The sequence below is a fragment of the Salvelinus alpinus genome, chromosome 12 (assembly GCF_045679555.1).
Source record: "Salvelinus alpinus chromosome 12, SLU_Salpinus.1, whole genome shotgun sequence".
Lineage (NCBI taxonomy): Eukaryota > Metazoa > Chordata > Actinopteri > Salmoniformes > Salmonidae > Salvelinus > Salvelinus alpinus.
In genome coordinates, this window is record NC_092097.1 from 51,358,810 (window position 1) to 51,381,885 (window position 23,076).

Consider the following 23,076-nt stretch of genomic DNA (forward strand, 5'->3'; position numbering starts at 1 on the left):
ATACAGTATACACGTGATAAGAGTAATGTAAGATATATAAACATTATTAAATAGTTTCTAATCATCTCTATCATATGATGATAGTGGGAATGATATACAGTACAGACAGACCACTGGGGATGATATACAGTACAGACAGACTACTGGGTACAGACCACTGGGTACAGACTACTGGGGAGAAACCACTGGGGAGAGACCACTGGGGAGAGACCACTGGGGAGAGACCACTGGGGAGAAACCACTGGGGAGAAACCACTGGGGAGAGACCACTGGGGAGAGACCACTGGGGAGAGACCACTGGGGAGAAACCACTGGGGAGAGACCACTGGGGAGAAACCACTGGGGAGAAACCACTGGGGAGAGACCACTGGGGAGAGACCACTGGGGAGAGACCACTGGGGAGAAACCACTGGGGAGAGACCACTGGGGAGAGACCACTGGGGAGAAACCACTAGGTACAGACCACTGGGGACAGACCACTGGGGAGAAACCACTAGGTACAGACCACTGGGGAGAAACCACTGGGGAGAAACCACTGGGGAGAAACCACTGGGTAGAAACCACTGAGTACAGACCACTAGGGAGAAACCACTGAGTACAGACCACTGGGGAGAAACCACTGGGGACAGACCACTGGGGAGAAACCACTGGGGAGAAACCACTGGGTAGAAACCACTGGGGAGAAACCACTGGGTACAGACCACAGGGGAGAAACCACTGGGGAGAAACCACTGGGTAGAAACCACTGGGGAGAAACCACTGGGGAAAAACCACTGGGGAGAAACCACTGGGGAGAAACCACTGGGGAGAAACCACTGGGGAGAAACCACTGGGTACAGACCACTGGGGAGAAACCACTAGGTACAGACCACTGAGTATAGACCACTGGGGAGAAACCACTAGGTACAGACCACTGAGTACAGACCACTAGGGAGAAACCACTGAGTACAGACCACTAGGGAGAAACCACTAGGTACAGACCACTGAGTACAGACCACTAGGGAGAAACCACTAGGTACAGACCACTGAGTACAGACCACTAGGGAGAAACCACTGAGTACAGACCACTAGGGAGAAACCACTGAGTACAGACCACTATGGAGAAACCACTGAGTACAGACCACTAGGGAGAAACCACTGAGTACAGACCACTAGGGAGAAACCACTGAGTACAGACCACTGGGGAGAGACCACTGGGGACAGACCACTGGGTAGAAACCACTGGGGAGAGACCACTGGGTAGAAACCACTGGGGAGAAACCACTGGGGAGAGACCACTGGGTACAGACCACTGGGGAGAAACCACTGGGGAGAAACCACTGGGGAGAGACCACTGGGTAGAAACCACTGGGGAGAGACCACTGGGGACAGACCACTGGGTAGAAACCACTGAGTACAGACCACTAGGGAGAAACCACTGAGTACAGACCACTAGGGAGAAACCACTGAGTACAGACCACTAGGGAGAAACCACTGAGTACAGACCACTAGGGAGAAACCACTGAGTACAGACCACTAGGGAGAAACCACTGAGTACAGACCACTAGGGAGAAACCACTGAGTACAGACCACTAGGGAGAAACCACTGAGTACAGACCACTAGGGAGAAACCACTGAGTACAGACTACTGGGGAGAAACCACTAGGTACAGACCACTGGGGAGAAACCACTGGGGACAAACCACTGGGGACAGACCACTGGGGAGAAACCACTAGGTACAGACCACTGGGGACAGACCACTAGGTACAGTTCTGATTATAATATTCATATTATGACCATTTATCATCATGATCAAATGATAGAGTTTGTACATGTGGCTGTTAGAGGTGTGACAATATTGGTGTGGGAGTAGTGTAGACGGGCACAATATGGGCAATAGTGATTGGCTCACACATGAACTTTACATGAGGGGTGATTGGCCAGATGGACTGTAGACAAACCAATGGGGGTAGGTGACTGTGAGGGAACAGCATGATGAGGGCCAGGAGATTTACCTGACCCTGTAACATCATCACCAAGAAAAACTCCTGGCCCTAGTTATGAGGACATTTCTATGTGAGGGGGAATTTTCACTTCATTGTATTTTTGTATTGCTATTTTATTGGTGTAAACGTACTGTCAACATTCTACCAATCGACAACAGTCAGTGTGGATGGGTGGAGGGGAGATCAATGGAAACAGTATGGATGGGTGGAGGGGAGATCAATGGAAACAGTATGGATGGCTGGAGGGGAGATCAATGGAAACAGTATGGATGGGTGGAGGGGAGATCAATGGAAACAGTATGGATGGGTGGAGGGGAGATCAATGGAAACAGAATGGATGGATGGGAGGGAGATCAATGGAAACAGTATGGATGGGTGGAGGGGAGATCAATGGAAACAGTATGGATGGATGGGAGGGAGATCAATGGAAACAGTATGGATGGGTGGAGGGGAGATCAATGGAAACAGTTATGGATGGATGGGGGAGATCAATGGAAACAGTATGGATGGGTGGAGGGGAGATCAATGGAAACAGTATGGATGGGTGGAGGGGAGATCAATGGAAACAGTATGGATGGGTGGGGGAGATCAATGGAAACAGTATGGATGGGTGGAGGGGAGATCAATGGAAACAGTATGGATGGCTGGAGGGGAGATCAATGGAAACAGTATGGATGGGTGGAGGGGAGATCAATGGAAACAGTATGGATGGGTGGAGGGGAGATCAATGGAAACAGTATGGATGGGTGGAGGGGAGGGGAGATCAATGGAAACAGTATGGATGGGTGGGGGAGATCAATGGAAACAGTATGGATGGGTGGGGGAGATCAATGGAAACAGTGTGGATGGGTGGGAGGGAGATCAATGGAAACAGAATGGATGGGTGGGGGAGATAAATGGAAACAGTGTGTATCATGTCATTTTGGCTCTGCTTTCTTTGACACTTGTGTTAGTCTCCTGCATCAGACACATCCTCAATAGCCTGCGGAGGTTACAGGTGTGTGTGTGTGTGATAGTGAAAGTGGCAGTAGTTCTACTTACGTCATCTCCCGGTTTACCAGAGGGTCCAGGTGGACCACGGGGACCCAACGGGCCCTGTCAAGAGAGAACAGAGACAGTTAGTCAGATAGACAGACCATGAGGCCCTGTCAGGAGAGAAGAGAGAAGACAGTTAGTCAGATAGACAGACCATGAGGCCCTGTCAGAAGAGAAGAGAGAAGACAGTTAGTCAGATAGACAGAACATGAGGCCCTGTCAGGAGAGAAGAGAGAAGACAGTTAGTCAGATAGACAGAACATGAGGCCCTGTCAGGAGAGAAGAGAGAAGACAGTTAGTCAGATAGACAGACCATGAGGCCCTGTCAGAAGAGAAGAGAGAAGACAGTTAGTCAGATAGACAGTCCATGAGGCCCTGTCAGAAGAGAAGAGAGAAGACAGTCAGATAGATAGACCATGAGGCCCTGTCAGGAGGGAAGAGAACAGAGAAGACAGTTAGTCAGATAGACAGACTATGAGGCCCTGTCAGGAGGGAAGAGAACAGAGAAGACAGTCAGATAGATAGACTATGAGGCCCTGTCAGGAGGGAAGAGAACAGAGAAGACAGTCAGATATACAGACCATGAGGCTCTGTCAGGAGGACCTAAACCAATAGAGGACAGCACTGTAGAGGTCATACACGTTATACACCACAGTGACAGGGTAGACGGAGTGTGTGTGTGCGTAAACGTGTGCGTGTGTGTGTCTCTGTGTGTGTGTGTGTTTGTGTGTGTGTGTCGTAAAGGCATTTCCCTCTCTAATTAACAAGCACCCCTGGCTGAGAATGTCCTCATGACAGCCACTCTCAGGTAACTCTGCGTCTTCCTTTCATGTGGTCGGTCTAGTTTCATCATAGCGCTTGATGGTTTTTGCTACTGCACTTGAAGAAACGTTCAAAGTTCTGGAAATGTTCCAGATTGACTGACCTTCATGTCTTAAAGTAATGATGGACTGAAAAGAAACAGAAGCGTGAACCTATATATCCTGGTGGATGATGACTAGCTTACATGACAGACCATGTCAACAATGTCAATAGCAACACTTTACTGGGGTGAAGTCCTCCCCTGCTAAACTGTCACTCTGTCTACTGACAGGTGATATGAAACTAATGGCAGGTAACTGTCAGGTATGTTTATTTGTCTGTCTGTATGCCTGATATGATTCTCAATGTCTAGTTAGACTGTCTGTATGTCTGTTCGTCAGCTGCAGGCCAAATGCCAAAAACCTCCTTCATCCATTTGTGTGTGTGTGTGTGTGTGTGTGTGAACTGAACAGATTAAATATGACGATGAACAAAAACACAAGGGTTTTAGTGTTTTTTGGTTTTGGTTTTCTGGTCATTCCTATGTTGAAGTCCTTACATGTGTTCTATCACCGTTTTCTTTGCTTATTTGAGCTGTTCTTGCCATAATATGGACTTTTACCAAATAGGGCTATCTTCTGTATACCACCCCTACCTTGTCACAACACAACTGATTGGCTCAAACGCATTACGAAGGAAAGAAATTCCACAAATTAACATTTAACAAGGCACACTTGTTAATTGAAACGCATTCCAGGTGACTACCTCATGAAGCTGGTTGAGAGAATGCCAAGCGTGTACAAAGCTGTCATCAAGGCAAAGGGTGGTTACTTTGAAGAATCTGAAATATCATGTTTTTTGAACTGTTTAACACTCTTTTGTTTACTACATGATTCCATATGTGTTATTTCATAGTTTTGATGTCTTCACTATTATTCTACATTGTAGAAAATAGTAAAAAATAAAGAAAAACCCTGGAATGAGTAGCTGTGTCCAAACTTTCGACTGGTACTGTACTGTATATATAAAAAATAATTGTCCACAGATAATGTTAATTATGATTTGGATTATAGAAAATGTTTGTTTTATTGATACATACAAGCTGACAGATAGACAGGGTAGTGAGCTTCCTGCCACACTAATATGAATCATGACGGGAAGTGCTTTGAAGTGGTTAATATTATTGTGATTTGCTTATCTTGCTAAGTTATGCCAGGACAGAGCATAACAGTGGAGGCAAGTTAATTGACAATGTATGGCTAAAAACAAGAGAATGTTACAGTAAACTGCAATGTTTTTTTCCCCAGTTGTTTCACCTTTTCTGACAACATTAGACTCTTTATGGGACGCTCTATGGGAAGACTGCAGAATCAACAGACTTGCCAGGTAGATTAGGTTGAAGGAATACTTCAATATCCTCTGAGTGTATTGGCCAGCTGTTTCTTGGCCAAAGCTTCGGTACTAGGGTTGTTTTTTGGGGACGTGTGTGTGTGTGCGTGTGCGTGCGTGTGTGTGTGTGTGTGTGTTTATGGGAACTGATGTGATTCATTCTGGCCTGCCAACAACAGACCCAGCAGGTCTGATTCTAATTGCAGGTAATGATGTATTAAACAGTGGACTCAAGGTTGGAGGTGAAAGGAGAAGGAGCGTCTGTCTGTCTGTCTGTCTGTCTGTCTGTCTGTCTGTCGCTCCATGTCTGTCTCTATCCCCGACTGTCAGTCTGTCTGACTCATTGTCCCCCTGTCTCCCTGTCCCCCATGTCTCCCTGTCTCCCTCCCTCCCTGTCTGTCTGTCTGTGTGTCTGTCTGTCTGTCGCTCCGTGTCCATCTGTGTGTCGCTCCCTGTCTGTCTGTATCCCTGTCTGTCTGTATCCCTGTCTGTCTGTCTGTCTGATCAGGCGTCGGTCTGTCTGTCAGTCTGTCTCCCGGCCAGTCAATCTGTCTGTTTCCCTGTCTGTCTGTCTGATCAGGCATCAGGCGTCTGTGTATCTGCTCTCAGCAGGAGGTTAACACAGTGGTGGTGGCTCTCATAATGCCCTCACATCACCTAGGAGTGTGTGTGTGTGTGTGTGTGTGTGTGTGTGTGTGTGTGTGTGTGTGTGTGTGTGTGTGTGTGTGTGTGTGTGTGTGTGTGTGTGTGTGTGTGTGTGTGTGTGTGTGTGTGTGTGTGTGTGTGTGTGCGTGTGTGCGTGTGTGCGTGTGTGCGTGTGTGCGTGCGCGCGTGTGTGTGTGTGTGTGCGCGCCTCTGTCGGTCCCTTTCAGTCGCTAACCCTGCACTGTTAGAAAAAAGGGTTCCGAAAGCGTTATTCGTCTGTCCCCATAGGAGAACCCTTTTTGGTTCCCTCTATGGAAAGGGTTTAACATGGAACCAATAAAGGTTCTACTTGGAACCAAAAGGGTTCCACCTGGAACCAAAAAGTGCTCTTCAATAGGTTATCCTATGGGGACTGCTGAATCATCTTTTTAGGATCTAGATAGCACTGTTTTTTTTTAAAGCTTGAAACACACCGAGAATTTGAAACACACCGAGAATGTCACTGCCGATAGACTGCCAATGGTACTTATCACAGTGGGAGTTTTTTATTTATTAGGATGTTTCTCCGTACATCCACGGATGAGCCAGTCACACTTTATATGCAATGTAGGCTATGCGATGGTAGCTATCTAAGTGCACACAACACTAAATACTTCCTCCAAGCTAGCAAACCACAGTAGCTAGTACTGACATTATAAATAATGCACAGTGGATTAGCCAGTTTCCATGAAACAGCTACCTGTGCTAGCTGCCGAGTTAGTACAGTGTCCTTAGCTAGCTAGCTATGTTGTGCTAGCTAGCATATATGCTAACGTTAACTAGCTAGCTAAACATTTGGCTATGGGCTGGCACTGGCAGTATGGGATTATGGAGAGTGGATTATGGAGAGTGAATTGGGAGTGGGGTGGCAGGTAGCCTAGTGGTTAGAGCGTTGGACCAGTAACCGAAATGTTGCTAGATCGAATCTCCGAGCTGACAAGGTAAAGATCTGTCATTCTGCCCCTGAGCAAGGCAGTTAACCCACTGTTCCTAGGCTGTCATTGTAAATAAGAATTTGTTGTTAAAACTTCTTGTCAATAGGGGGGCACCATTTCGACTTTGTAAAAATTCGTTCCCAAATTAAACTGCCTCGTACTCAATTCTTGCTCGTACAATATGCATATTATTATTACTATTGGATAGAAAACACTCTCTAGTTTCTAAAACCGTTTGAATTATATCTGTGAGTAAAACAGAACTCAAGTTGCAGCTAACTTCCTGTCAGGAAGTGAGAAATCTGAAATTGATGCTCTGTTCCAGGGTCAGTTTATTAAATTACATGTTATCTATGAGTCGACATGCACTGCATACGATTTCCCCTAGATGTCAGTAAGCAGTGAGAATTGGAATGGTGTTGCTAGGCAGATCTGAGGCCATATAAAGGCTCATGGAACCGGGGGTGCACTCTTTTCAACGTTCGTCATGGCGCAAAGGAGGACCTCAGGATGGCATTCTGAAAAGCTCTCGTTATAGGCCTTAGATATATCCGGCTCTGATTTTATTCGATATAGGTGTTAAAGACATCATAATGTAGTTATTTTAAACCGAGTTATATCAGTTTATATCAGTATATTGCGATTTTCGGATATTTCTTTGTGCTGCGTTATGAAGAGTTGGGCACATCTGGGCCACATAGCTAATGTTTGCTGCTAATTCCTTGAAGACGGCAATCTACAACAGAGCAACGATGATTTTGGACAAAGGACCACTTGCACAAGATTCTGATGGAAGCTCATCAAAAAGTAAGAACTATTTATGATGTTAATTCGTTGTTCTGTTGAAAAATGTAAAACTATTATTCCGCCATTAATTTCGGTGCGGTCTCGCTTTAGCGCACGCTGTATGTCGTAGTAACGTTAATTTTAAAAATCTAACACAGCGGTTGCATTAAGAACTAATGTATCTTTCATTTGCTGTCCAACCTGTATTTTTTAGTCAAGTTTATGATTAGTTATTGATTAGATTAGGTGCCTCTCCCAAGATTTCTCCCGACATTTTGTTGGCAGCTTGGCTACTATTCTCATTGTATAACCACGATTTGTGCCGCTAAATAAGCACATTTTCGAACAAACAATATATGTATTGTGTAATATGATGTTATAGGACTGTCATCTGATTAAGTTTTGAGAAGGTTAGTGAAAAAATTAATATCTTTTGCTGGTTTATTCGCTATCGCTAACGTGCATGAATCAATGCTGCTGTGTGGTTGGCTATTGTAGTAAGCTAATATAATGCTAAATTGTGTTTTCGCTGTAAAACACTTAAAGAATCTGAAATATTGGCTGGATTCACAAGATCTTTGTCTTTCATTTGCTGTACGCTGTGTATTTTTCATAAATGTTTTATGATGAGTATTTAGGTAATTCACGTTGCTCTCTGTACTTATTCTAGTTGCTTTGGTGAGAGTTGCGATGGTGGCTGCAATGTAAAACTATGATTTATACCTGAAATATGCACATTTTTCGAACAAAACATATGCTATACAATAAATATGTTATCAGACTGTCATCTGATGAAGTTGTTTCTTGGTTAGTGACTATTTATATCTTTATTTGGTCGAATTTGTGATAGCTACCTATGCAGGAAAAAAATTGTGGGAAAAAAAAGTTGTGTCTTTTGCTATGGTGGTTAGCTAATAGAAATACATATTGTGTCTTCCCTGTAAAACATTTTAAAAATCAGAAATGATGGCTGGATTCACAAGATGTGTATCTTTCATTTGGTGTCTTGGACTTGTGATTTCATGAACATTTTATTATATGATATCCCTGTGGCTTTAGGCTAGGCTAGTCAGCTTTTTTGATGGGGGGGATCCCGGATCCGAGTTTGTTACTCGTTAGAGGTTAACTGACTTGCCTAGTTAAATAATGGTAAAAAATTAAGCTGTTTCTTTGTCATATTGCTAAGTAGTTATCAAGCTGTGGCCATCTGGATAGTATCGACAAGTGATTTCTACAACAATAGTAACATCAGCGCAGCTAGCTACGAATCTAGACCATAAGCAATACGCACAGGTTATGCATTGCCAAACAACGCTGCTGCCACCTTCTGGTTTGGAGTATTTTAACACGGCTGAGTAGCTGACTACTTCCAAGGTCTTTGCTGTGTGAACACGAGATTGACTGTCGGCAGGCAAACGTTTGAAAATCCTACCGGTGTGTCTGAGCTATATAAGAGTGTGGATACTGGAGAAGAGGAGAAGATTAACACAGCGTTGTTAAAAATTATTTTCCAATATTTTTCGTTCTGAACAGGACCATAATTTATTCCGTTCCGTTCAACTGTTCCGACCAGCTAAATATAGTTCTGAACAGGTTTTTACATTATTGTGACATTAAATTACCAATCAGTGTGGATAGAGCATCTTGCTAGGGAGTGGGTAAGCGATTTAATCTATTTAGGAGTTATTAACAGCTAATTATATTTCGCCGTAACAGTATGGTTTAATCATAATGAAAGACAAACATACACACTGTGCTGACAGTCACAATGTAGGGCGGGAGATGCAACTGACATTTTTAATGCGAGGAGGAAAGAGCATGAATGAAGCATGCCTTGTAAGCGCTGGGCATCTTGTTATCACATGCATTATCTGAATTAGGCCCACAGAATTATACCTACAGAGGAAGGACATCTATGGACGAACTTTGAATGTCTTTGAACGCAGTGGCGGCTTGCACATTCGGGCGTTAAGGGCGGCACCCCACTTGTGATTGGTCCCATTGTTTTGGGGGGGTCCCAAAAAAAGAAAAAAGTTTGGTAAAAAAAGTATATATATAACATAATTCATGGAATGTGTAAATGTATATAGCCAACCACTAGCTTTCTAGCTAGTTAGCTCCCATACCAATTTCAAGTCTTTTTAAACTAAAGTCTGACTAACTCAGAAATATGAAGTAATTTCAGAATGAAAGTTACCTGGCTAGCGCATCATGCTTTGTGACGTTATGTTAGCTAGCTATCCCCAGTTAGATAATGTTTTGTGACGTTATGTTAGCTAGCTTTCCCCAGTTAGATAATGCTTTGTGACGTTATGTTAGCTAGCTTTCCCCAGTTAGATAATGCTTAGTGACGTTATGTTAGCTAGCTATCCCCAGTTAGATAATGCTTAGTGACATTATGTTAGCTAGCTATCACCAGTTAGATAATGCTTTGTGACGTTATGTTAGCTAGCTATCCCCAGTTAGATAATGTTTTGTGACATTATGTTAGCTAGCTATCACCAGTTAGATAATGCTTTGTGACGTTATGTTAGCTAGCTATCCCCAGTTAGATAATGTTTTGTGACATTATGTTAGCTAGCTATCCCCAGTTAGATAATGCTTTGTGACATTATGTTAGCTAGCTATCCCCAGTTAGATAATGCTTTGTGACGTTATGTTAGCTAGCTATCCCTAGTTAGATAATGCTTTGGGATATTATGTTAGCTAGCTATCACCAGTTAGATAATGCTTTGTGACGTTATGTTAGCTAGCTATCCCCAGTTAGATAATGCTTTGTGACGTTATGTTAGCTAGCTATCCCGAGTTAGATAATGCTCTGTGACATTATGCTAGCTAGCTTTCACCAGTTAGATAATGCTTTGTGACGTTATGTTAGCTAGCTATCCCCAGTTAGATAATGCTCTGTGACATTATGTTAGCTAGCTATCCCCAGTTAGATAATGCTTGTGACGTTATGTTAGCTAGCTATCCCCAGTTAGATAATGCTTCGTGACGTTATGTTAGCTAGCTATCCCCAGTTAGATAATGCTTGTGACGTTATGTTAGCTAGCTATCCCCAGTTAGATAATGCTTCGTGACGTTATGTTAGCTAGCTATCCCCAGTTAGATAATGTGTTTTCACTTAGTCAGTAGTTTCTAATTTCTTCCAAGTGGCGCAGTGGTCTAAGGCACTGCATCGTAGTGCTAGAGGCATCACTACAGACCTGGGTTTGATCCCGGCCGAGATCGGGAGTCCCATAGTCCAGCGCACAATTGGCCCAGCGTCGTCCGGGTTAGGGGAGGGTTTGGTCGGGGTAGGCTATCATTGTAAATAAGAATTTGTTCTTAACAAACTTGCCTAGTTAAATATAGATTAAATTAAATGATTGTATTATCCCTGGTGCACTCGTTCATTAGTATATAGTATAATCTAATCTGTTCAAAACAGTGGCAGCAGTGGTCATTTGGATTTTGACATGAAAAAGTGAAATAGGTGTATTTACGTTGTTGTTTAAATGCACAGGTTGATTTATATATCTTCTCAAAGAAACTAGCGGTTTGAAAACTTAGCATCATAATTCTGTCATGCTGCTTTGTTGACAACAACCACCTCGCACCAGGGTATTCAGCCAATCAGCGGCCACCGCTGTTTGAACTTCCGAGTTGGTTTAACGTTGTACCAGAGCAACAAGCTAACAAGCTTCGGTGTGCAGAGCAGCACTATAACTAAAAACACGTCTTACCTTTTTGTAGTTAATAAATCCAATGTGAAACGTGATAACTATAGTATCCTTAACTAGCATTGAAAAAGTAAATCCATTATTTTCTAATTAAACATCTCTCCCAAATATCTGAATTACATTTGTAATGTCATCAGTAGGATACAGTAACCTAGGTTACAGTAACTTAGGCTACAGTAACCTAGGCTACAGTAACCTAGGCTTCAGAGGGGAGGGGCAGGTAGCCTACATGCACACCCACTGGTAAAGATTTCCAGCTGGCAGGCGGAAGCTGGAATAATGCTGTGTTCATGTGCTAGTAGGAACTCTGAAATGTTAGACTTGCTAACTGGTTGTAGTTATACACGTGCCGCAGTTAAACCAGTTAGCAAGTCAAACATTTTGGAGTTTCCTAATTCCGAATGGCACGTGAATGCGACATAAGTCTCAGAGTGAGGGCTTTGCATAGGCGCTTTGTTGTGATTTTTCTGTGAATGGAAAAAAATGCTTGGAACATAAAAGAACGTTCAATTGCTTTTAAAATAACGTTTATATTCCGGAACAGTATAGATCACTTTTGTTTTTCGGTTCGGGTTCTATTTCTCAAATAATTTAGTTATTTTCCGGTTTTTGGTTCTGTTCCTTGAACTGGTTCCAACCCTAGGTTAGCCCTCAATATGTCCTCATAGCTTACAGTTTCCGTGTGTGTGTATATTTGTTTGTGTGTGAGTGTGTATGTGTCTGTGTGTGTGTATGTGTGTGTGTGTATGTGTGTGTGTGTGTGTCTGCTTTAGTGTGTGTGTATGAGGAAGAGGGTAGTTGAAAATGCCCTCACACTGTGGGTAACTATTATGGGATACTTACAGCTGATCCGGGCTCTCCAGCCTCTCCGGGGTTGCCTTGGAAACCTTGTGGGCCCTGGGATAGAAGAGAATAGAATAGAGAGGGCAGATTAGAGACGTCTGTGAAGTGAACCTGATGACCTTAGATGGCTATTGGTCTTTTAATAACGTGTAATATTCCCTTTGATTTCTTAGCTGATATTACTGTAAGGACTACAGGAGGTTTAAAATATACACTGTTGTTTTTGATAAACCTAAAAGTATGGTAAAAGTACAACAATAACTGATCTATGATGGACTCACTAGTTTAGAATTCCTCAAGAGTAAGTTTGAGTAGAGATAGCATGTGATATCCTCTACTATGGGTATGCTATCTTTTTACTCAGCTAACTCCAAATACCACAGCAATATCAAATCACACCAAATCCGAGTGTTCTCCTATTCCCCTCCAGGGGCCGTGTCTCTACCAAGACGAGGGTGGGGGGGGGGGGAATGTAGTGGTTCCCCAAATCATGGGCTTCATGCTCAGTCATGTCCCCTGGCTGGCTGGCTGGCTGGCAATACCTTCCACTTGAACGACTTTAGAGGAGAGGTAGGAGAGGTGCTGAGCTGAGGGGCTGTGGGTGGAGGGCTTAGGAACATACATGGGTTCAAATAGGATTTGATCTCTTTCAAGTACTTTAGCTACGATTGCCTGGAGCAATGGGACTAATAGAATAGTCGCAAAACTGTAATCCCCATCCATCTGGCTCTCCAGGCAGACTCAAGCAAATGTTTACAGTATTTGAAACACTTTGAATACTATTTGAACCCAGTTCTTGCGTTGCTGAGGGGAATGGCCCACCGAGCTCTATGAAAGGTATATTGTCAGGTGCTGCGCTGCATGTCTGTCTGTCTGTCTGTCTGTCTGTCTGTCTGTCTGTCTGTCTGTCTGTCTGTCTGTCTGTCTGTCTGTCTGTCTGTCTGTCTGTCTGTCTGTCTGTCTGCGGTAGGATAAACCCCTGCAGCTTGCAGCTGGGACAAGAAGGTATTCAATGCCATCTTCCTCCTCTGGAAGGGAATGCAGCACAGGAACAAATAAACCTAGAGTGTGTGGAATAATGTCTTCTCTGTGTTCTACACGTGCATTGCTTGCTGTTTAGGGTTTTAGGCCGGGTTTCTGTACAGCACTTTGTGACATCGGCTTATGTAAGAAGGGCTTTATAAATAAATGTGATTGATTTGATTGATTGCTATGCAGTAACCATAACCATTCTGCTGTGTGCAGTAACCATAGTAACCCTATCTAAAGTCTACTCTGTGTTTACGTTATGCTATAGACTCTCTGTATTAGTTTCCCGTCATGTATTCATTCACTGTTTGATTCAGGCCTTCACCTATACACATTCAGCATGAAGAGAACTAGACTACTGACTAATAATTCAACTCAGGACAAACTACTGTGAAGAACCACAGTCATATCATAATGTACCAGTAGACTGTATATCTGTATATGATTATATATTTATAAATGGCTCTGGGCTGAACTAAAGGTGGTTGTGAGCATCTACATTAAGAGCATCTACAGTACCCAGTGTTATATAAGGTTATAACTTTCAGGGCTTGTAGCCGGGAGTGTGTGTATGTGCGCATGTGTGTGTATGTGTTTATTTGCAGGTACTTACAGGAGCTCCAGAGGGGCCAGGTGGCCCTCGAGGACCCATAGGGCCCTGGGGGAGAAAGAGAGACAGACGAGACGTTAGATAATAACAACATAATCACAACCTCAACCAACCTTCAAACAACTCAACGTTAAAAAATATGTTAGTTTCTCATTTTCATAATGAACTTTGACATATTTCAGAATGGAGGGGGAAGAGATAGACGTGTGTTTTCCCACTTGAACTTCTCTCTTCTCTTGTGTTAGAAAACATATTATTGGCTTCTTCCCCCAGCAACACAAACTCATTAGCCTGTTTCCCGTCTGCCTCCTGCCTGCCTGCCTCCTGCCTGCCTCCTGTCTGCTACCTGCCTGTCTCCTGCCTGTCTCCTGTCTGCCTCCTGCCTGCCTCCTGTCTGCCTCCTGCCTGTCTCCTGCCTGTCTCCTGTCTGCCTCCTGCCTGTCAGAACCATACATCGTTTTGGAATTCCACATTCAGACTCTTTCTCTCTTTTTCTACCTCTCTCTTTCTCTCCCTCTCTTTCTCTCCCTCTCTTTCTCTCTCCCTCTGTTTTCTCTCTCTCGTTCTCTCTCTTTTGCTCTCCCTCTCTGTTTTCTCTCTCTCTTTCTCTCTCCCTCTCTCTTTCTCTCTCCCCCCCCCCCCCCCCTCTCTCTCTCTCTGTAGTTCAGAGGTCAGGGCCAGAAGTGTTGTACTCTGAATTGGAGGCTTGAGCCCTACGGTAGCCACCTTGTTTCTTCCTTAATAAGATCATAAAAGCAGTGGGTGAAATCCTCAACGTAATCCTTGCGCTGCTCACTGATCTAACGTTAATCTCCTCCGGTTTATAAAGACTTGTCTTATCAGCAGGTGTAATACTCTTGTCAGCTCAACGTCATCGTGCATTGACACTCAGAGCTCAGAGAGACGTTTCACATTCTATACAGGCCAAATCTGTCACACAGAGAAAATCATTACATGACCAAAGACAAGACGATGAGAAAATGTACCTGATCTGGAGTTTAGTGAGAATGTCGAGGGCTTGCATCTGAAATCACACACTATTCCCGGCATAGTGTACTACTTATGACCAGAGATCTATGGGTACTGGGCAAAAGCAGTGCACTAAGTAGGGGAGAAATAGTCCACTATAAAGGGAATAGGGTGGCATTTCAGTTGCAGCCTAGACTTTCTCTCTAAGAAAAACGAAGACGTTTTTTTAAAACACATGATTTCCACTCCTCCACTCATGAAAGGGCACTTGGACAACAGTGAGACAACCTTTTATGCTCTCTATAACACAGTATTCATAGTGTTGGTGTTTAGACTGATTATAGTGGAGAAATGCAAGGCAGCAGCCAAAGCAAACGTCCCTGAGGCAGCACAGAGCAGTTACTGACAGGAAGGGAATGAAAGTCATCTTTTCAGCAGGGCGCACCGAGGACAAATCCACCGCCGCAACGGACTAGCGGCTTATCAATGGTGCTCTATGTCCATTCGTAGGCGGAGTGTGGGTGAATGTTTGGATTCTGTGTGTGTGTGTGTTTGGGGACTGTATGTGTGTGTGTGTTTGGGTGGTGTGGCCCACTGCCTCTCAGTGAAGACGCTGTGTTAGGGACCAGGGGGTGTAGGTAGAGACGTTGGGGCTTGACTCTCAGTGAAGACACTGTGTTAGGGACCAGGGGGTGTAGGTAGAGACGTTGGGGGTTGACTCTCAGTGAAGACGCTGTGTTAGGGACCAGGGGGTGTAGGTAGAGACGTTGGGGCTTGACTCTCAGTGAAGATGCTGTGTTAGGGACCAGGGGGTGTAGGTAGAGACGTTGGGGCTTGACTCTCAGTGAAGACGCTGTGTTAGGGACCAGGGGGTGTAGGTAGAGACGTTGGGGCTTGACTCTCAGTGAAGACGCTGTGTTAGGGACCAGGGGGTGTAGGTAGAGACGTAGGGGGTTGACTCTCAGTGAAGACGCTGTGTTAGGGACCAGGGGGTGTAGGTAGAGACGTAGGGGGTTGACTCTCAGTGAAGAGTCAACACCACCTCCCCTCTCCACAGGTCTCTAATGGGGTACAATCCACAGTGGTGACTGGGTCTCAGACTTCAGCTCCACCAGCCAGCCAGCCAGCCAGCCAGCCAAAATCTCGCTGTGGGAGCAGCCAGTCGAGCGCTGCTTGTTTTGGAGTTTGCAAACCAAAATAGCTCCTAGTGAGTGTGCTCTTCTTTTCCCTCTGGCTGAGAGACTGGAGGTGATGCCAGCTGGATGTGATGCCAGCTGGAACTGATGCCAGCTGGATCTGAAGCCAGCTGGAGGTGATGCCAGCTGGATGTGATGCCAGCTGGATGTGATGCCAGCTGGATGTGATGCCAGCTGGAGGTGATGCCAGCTGGAACTGATGCCAGCTGGATCTGATGCCAGCTGGAGGTGATGCCAGCTGGAGGTGATGCCAGCTGGATGTGATGCCAGCTGGAGGTGATGCCAGATGGATGTGATGCCAGATGGATGTGATGCCAGATGCCAGCCAGCTCGTTGGAGTTTCAGTAAGCTCAAAAAAATGTACTAATGAAGACCAAGTCTGTTTGCACCAAACTAAACCCTGGTACACTCCATAGGAGGGTGTTGGTCCAAACCAAATTCTGGATGCTCCATAGGAGGGTGTTAAGTCACTCTGATACCCAGTCACCTAAGCATTAGTCAGAGCAGACCAGACGTGACATTCTTGCATTTGTTTTGCATCCCACAGGAGAACCTATAGAACCTGGGAAACGATACTACTCCGAAGACGATAGGAGAAAACTGGTAAAATGCCGCCAGGATTAGAGTGTTATGATGTTTCTCATAATCTCTCTCACCATTGGTCCTTGCATCACGCCCATCTGTGCTCCGCCAGCCTTCTCGTCAAATCCTCCAGCCATCTGAGCAGCAAAGTTCTGTTGGAAGACAAATGGCATCCATAAGACACTGTAATATGACCACAAACATATTTGAACACTCTCGTCATAACAGTAATATATCTGTCATGGTAGTCTACTCTCAGTCCGCACAGCATGACTAAACAGCATGACTAAACAGCATGACTAAACAGCATGACTAAACAGCATGACTAAACAGCATGACTAAACAGCATGACTAAACAGCATGACTAAACAGCATGACTAAACAGCATGACTAAACAGCATGACTAAACAGCATCAGTGTGTCTCTGTCTGTGCGACAACAGTAGATGGTACAGGGGATGGATACCAGATCAACAGTAGATGGTAGAGGGGATGGATACCAGATCAACAGTAGATGGTAGAGGGGATGGATACCAGATCAACAGCAGTAGATGGTAGAGGGGATGGATACCAGATCAACAGCAGTAGATGGTAGAGGGGATGGATACCAGATCAACAGTAGATGGTAGAGGGGATGGATACCAGATCAACAGTAGATGGTAGAGGGGATGGATACCAGATCAACAGCAGTAGATGGTAGAGGGGATGGATACCAGATCAACAGCAGTAGATGGTAGCGGGGATGGATACCAGATCAACAGCAGTAGATGGTAGAGGGGATGGATACCAGATCAACAGTAGATGGTAGAGGGGATGGATACCAGATCAACAGCAGTAGATGGTAGAGGGGATGGATACCAGATCAACAGTAGATGGTAGAGGGGATGGATACCAGATCAACAGCAGTAGATGGTAGAGGGGATGGATACCAGATCAACAGTAGATGGTAGAGGGGATGGATACCAGATCAACAGCAGTAGATGGTAGAGGGGATGGATACCAGATCAACAGTAGATGGTAGAGGGGATGGATACCAGATCAACAGTAGATGGTAGAGGGGATGGATACCAGATCAACAGCAGTAGATGGTAGAGGGGATGGATACCAGATCAACAGCAGTAGATGGTAGAGGGGATGGATACCAGATCAACAGTAGATGGTAGAGGGGATGGATACCAGATCAACAGCAGTAGATGGTAGAGGGGATGGATACCAGATCAACAGCAGTAGATGGTAGAGGGGATGGATACCAGATCAACAGTAGATGGTAGAGGGGATGGATACCAGATCAACAGCAGTAGATGGTAGAGGGGATGGATACCAGATCAACAGTAGATGGTAGAGGGGATGGATACCAGATCAACAGCAGTAGATGGTAGAGGGGATGGATACCAGATCAACAGTAGATGGTAGAGGGGATGGATACCAGATCAACAGTAGATGGTAGAGGGGATGGATACCAGATCAACAGTAGATGGTAGAGGGGATGGATACCAGATCAACAGTAGATGGTAGAGGGGATGGATACCAGATCAACAGTAGATGGTAGAGGGGATGGATACCAGATCAACAGCAGTAGATGGTAGAGGGGATGGATACCAGATCAACAGTAGATGGTAGAGGGGATGGATACCAGATCAACAGCAGTAGATGGTAGAGGGGATGGATACCAGATCAACAGTAGATGGTAGAGGGGATGGATACCAGATCAACAGCAGTAGATGGTAGAGGGGATGGATACCAGATCAACAGTAGATGGTAGAGGGGATGGATACCAGATCAACAGCAGTAGATGGTAGAGGGGATGGATACCAGATCAACAGTAGATGGTAGAGGGGATGGATACCAGATCAACAGCAGTAGATGGTAGAGGGGATGGATACCAGATCAACAGTAGATGGTAGAGGGGATGGATACCAGATCAACAGTAGATGGTAGAGGGGATGGATACCAGATCAACAGTAGATGGTACAGGGGATGGATACCAGATCAACAGCAGTAGATGGTAGAGGGGATGGATACCAGATCAACAGCAGTAGATGGTAGAGAGGATGGATACCAGATCAACAGTAGATGGTAGAGGGGATGGATACCAGATCAACAGCAGTAGATGGTAGAGGGGATGGATACCAGATCAACAGCAGTAGATGGTAGAGGGGATGGATACCAGATCAACAGCAGTAGATGGTAGAGGGGATGGATACCAGATCAACAGTAGATGGTAGAGGGGATGGATACCAGATCAACAACAGTAGATGGTAGAGGGGATGGATACCAGATCAACAGCAGTAGATGGTAGAGGGGATAGATACCAGATCAACAACAGTAGAGACAGGGAGGGGTGTACAATAACTATTTTCATCTTTCTCCTTCACCAAATATCTCCTTGTGTTTTCTTCAAAGCCCCTCCTCTCTTCTCCCCTTTCCTCCCCTTGCTCTTCTCCCATCTCCTCCCCTCCTTCCTCTCCTCCCCTTCCCTCCTTCCTCTCCTCCCCTCTTCTCCCCTTCCCCAAATCTATCATGCTACCTCCTGTCTAGTCACCTCCCTCTTTCTCTCCCTCCTTCCTCCCCTCTTCTCTCACCAGGAATGAAAAGCATTCCACCGTGTCTCTCTCTATCCCACCATTCTACACTATACCGCCGTTTCTTTGCCTAGTTCTTCTGTGCAAAACATCTCACAATATTACACCCTTTCTCTATCACAACCTTTCAGTATTACACCCTTTCAATATTACACCATTTCACTATTACACCATTTCACTATTACACCATTTCCCTATTACACCCTTTCACTATCACACCATTTCACTATTACACCATTTCACTATTACGCCCTTTCACTATTACGCCCTTTCACTATTACACCATTTCACTATTACGCCCTTTCAATATTACACCATTTCACTATTACGCCCTTTCACTATTACGCCCTTTCACTATTACACCATTTCACTATGACGCCCTTTCAATATTACACCATTTCAGTATTACACCATTTCACTATTACACCCTTTCACTATTTCACCCTTTCAATATTACACCATTTCACTATTACGCCCTTTCAATATTACACCATTTCACTATTACACCATTTCACTATTACACCCTTTCAATATTACACCCTTTCACGATTACACCATTTCACTATTACGCCCTTTCACTATTACACCATTTCACTATTACACCCTTTCAATATTACACCCTTTCACTATTACACCATTTCAATATTACACCATTTCACTATTACGCCCTTTCACTATTACACCATTTCACTATTACACCCTTTCAATATTACACCCTTTCACTATTACACCATTTCAATATTACACCCTTTCACTATTACACCATTTCAATATTACACCATTTCACTATTACGCCCTTTCAATATTACACCCTTTCACTTCCCATTTTCAACCCCAAAGTCTTTATTGATAGAATTAGCTAGCCAACTCCTTGTCATTTTGAGATACACCTCCATGATCCATAAAAGAGGAAAGCACGTCCATTTTGCTCTCTGCATGTGCTTTCCCTTTTACACATTGATATATTTTGGGACTATAGCACCACAAACTGCTATTTCAGATTTTTCTGCAGAGATACTTACTCCTCCAAGGCCGGGAGGTCCGTTAGGTCCTGAGGGTCCGGGTGGGCCGGGGTTACCAGGGGTACCAGGCTCGCCATCTCTGCCACGGGGCCCGGGACTGCCCTGAGACGGGAGACAGAGAGAGGAGTTAGATTAATTATTCCTCAAATCCATACGAATAAATTGGGAGTAGAAATAGCATGTCATCTCAATCGGGTATCTTCCTCGAAAGCTTTTATATTTCTTTCAAATTCTATCTTAAATGGACAATAAAAATACTGAACTTTGAACGCTGTCACTTCAACATCAAATAAATCAATTTCCTTGGCAGTCACAGTATAAATAAGTTGATTGACAAGGGGAAGATTAAATATAATACAATCCCACAAAAATTGTAAAGAAAAAAAAAACGTGTGGTAATCCTATACTTCAGATGAAAATGTCAAGTCAGGTACATGAAACTGCCCATCAGCAACGTGAGACAATAATCATGTCCATTGACAGTTGTCTTAGAGAGGTACAGTAGGTGCCATTTTGTTTTCAAAACGACTATTTCCAGATATGTAGGTGCTGCTACTCTGCACAGTGTAGTCCCATGCCATCAGCTAAAACTACAGTCACCAGAAGAGAAAGGACAATCTAGGCTAAATGTACTTTACTGAGAAAAAGTCTGAATATAGGATAAAGTCCAGAAGAACTCATATGCAGTGGATCAGATTCTGATCACTTAGGACACTGCAGTAATTATTTGGGCAACTGTTTTCAAACTATCCCACTTGGCAACTGAGCACCAATTTGTATCGTTATTCATTCAAAATAAATTCATTTAAAAATAAAAACTGATTTTACATTCAAAAAATGTTGAGAAAAAAAATTCAGAAATACAGCATGTAAACAGCCTCTATTCCATGATGCAGTCTGCGGCATGTTACTACCTGGGATACATGTTAACAACCTGGCCAGGCAGATATTGTTACAGCAACCTAATACCAACTGTGTCCTTTCCAAACACGTCCTGATAACTACATGAAATGAAGGGTTGGCCAACATTTCCCTCAGTCAAAGGATGATGTCAACCAGCCCGTTGCTGTGAGTCATTGATGTTTGACTTTGCGAGTTACAGACAGTTCATGTCAAAGCGTGTGATTGTTATGTCTATGTACTTAAATTTGTATTAAAACTCAATAGTAGAATCTAAACCGGTATGTTACTTTAATCACCGTAATCCGTAGTCCCAATAAGGTGTTATGGAGATGAGATGTAGCTCATTCAACAACAAGAGGAAAAAGTTGGCAGGTAAAAATGTTTCGAAGCACACGTCTGGGAAACCCAGCATACCACACTGCATGCTCTGACAAATGATCCTTCAAGGAATGTGTTCACAACACTGTGTGCGTTCATTCCTCTTTCATTTCGGTGCAAACAAAGACTTAATTGCAAATGTTTCTATAGTAGCAGGTACAAAATAATAATACAAAAATGCCAAATTGGAAAAGCAAATTGTAGACTGAAAATGTGAATAAAAACAGTAATTGTAAAAGTTTAAAAAATCTCCATTATCAAAGATGAAAACATGATGGACCTGAGGACAATGTATCCAGTGTTATAACCAGGGTTGGGGTCAATTCCATTCCAAATTCATTTAAAAAAACAACTGATTTTACATTCAACATTTTTTGAGAAAAAATACAAAAATTCCAGTCAATTTAGAAAGTAAAACCAATTCCAATTCCACATCTGGCACTTGTTGCTAACCACTACCTGTTCACCTGGCCAGAGACTATTAGCTAAACTTGCCAGATTCACAGAGATCAGGTGCATTCCCCTGTCAAATAAATCTACCAGAGTTATGTAAGTAAAATCATTGGCGGCATAAATACGGTGCACATGCCACTCAGAGCCAACCATTTTAGCCAACAGAGCAAGAGACAAGTCTGTCACTATGTGAGCAGCAGTTGGCGTGACGTCACCAATGGCATGATGTCACCAATGTACTCCAGCCAACATGCTACGGGCCAGTTTCACATCCACTACAGACACAACAATGAACCAACGGGCCAGTTTCACATCCACTACAGACACAACAATGCACCAACGGGCCAGTTTCACATCCACTACAGACACAACAATGAACCAACGGGCCAGTTTCACATCCACTACAGACACAACAATGAACCAACGGGCCAGTTTCACATCCACTACAGACACAACAATGAACCAACGGGACAGTTTCACATCCACTACAGACACAACAATGAACCAACGGGCCAGTTTCACATCCACAACAACCAACCAACGAGACACTAAATAAAACCAAAGCCTGGTGCCAAACACAAGACTAAATAAAACCAAAGCCTGGTGCCAAACACAATACTAAATAAAACCAAAGCCTGGTGCCAAACACAAGACTAAATAAAACCAAAGCTTGTGGCCAAACACAAGACTAAATAAAACCAAAGCCTGGTGCCAAACACAATACTAAATAAAACCAAAGCCTGGTGCCAAACACAAGACTAAATAAAACCAAAGCTTGTGGCCAAACACAAGACTAAATAAAACCAAAGCTTGTGGCCAAACACAAGACTAAATAAAACCAAAGCCTGGTGCCAAACACAAGACTAAATAAAACCAAAGCTTGTGGCCAAACACAAGACTAAATGAAACCAAAGCTTGTGGCCAAACACAAGACTAAATGAAACCAAAGCTTGTGGCCAAACACAAGACTAAATGAAACCAAAAACACAAAATCTCTCATTAAAACTATTCTATTAAATGAGAACCTGAAGGAACAACCTCCTTCACTGTGACAGACAGACATATAGCCTCATAGCCTGGCCTCATAGCCTGGATCCTCTCTAGGTTTCTTCCTAGGTTCTGGCCTTTCTAGGGAGTTTTTCCGAGCCACCGTGCTTCTACACTTGCATTGCT

The 23,076-nt window shown here is 44.0% G+C and overlaps 1 protein-coding gene across 2 annotated transcripts in view; it reads right to left on the reverse strand.

Moving 5' to 3' along the window:
- LOC139536324 (collagen alpha-1(II) chain) overlaps window positions 1–23,076 on the reverse strand; it is a 76,152-nt gene that overhangs the window by 41,615 nt on the left and 11,461 nt on the right. For both annotated transcript variants that reach the window (XM_071336763.1, XM_071336762.1), the window contains 5 exons: window positions 20,170–20,271; window positions 16,641–16,718; window positions 13,823–13,867; window positions 12,181–12,234; window positions 3,027–3,080 (listed from right to left, as the gene is read on the reverse strand). In XM_071336763.1, the coding sequence (XP_071192864.1) occupies window positions 3,027–3,080; window positions 12,181–12,234; window positions 13,823–13,867; window positions 16,641–16,718; window positions 20,170–20,271 (333 nt within the window). The remainder of the gene's footprint in view (window positions 1–3,026; window positions 3,081–12,180; window positions 12,235–13,822; window positions 13,868–16,640; window positions 16,719–20,169; window positions 20,272–23,076) is intronic.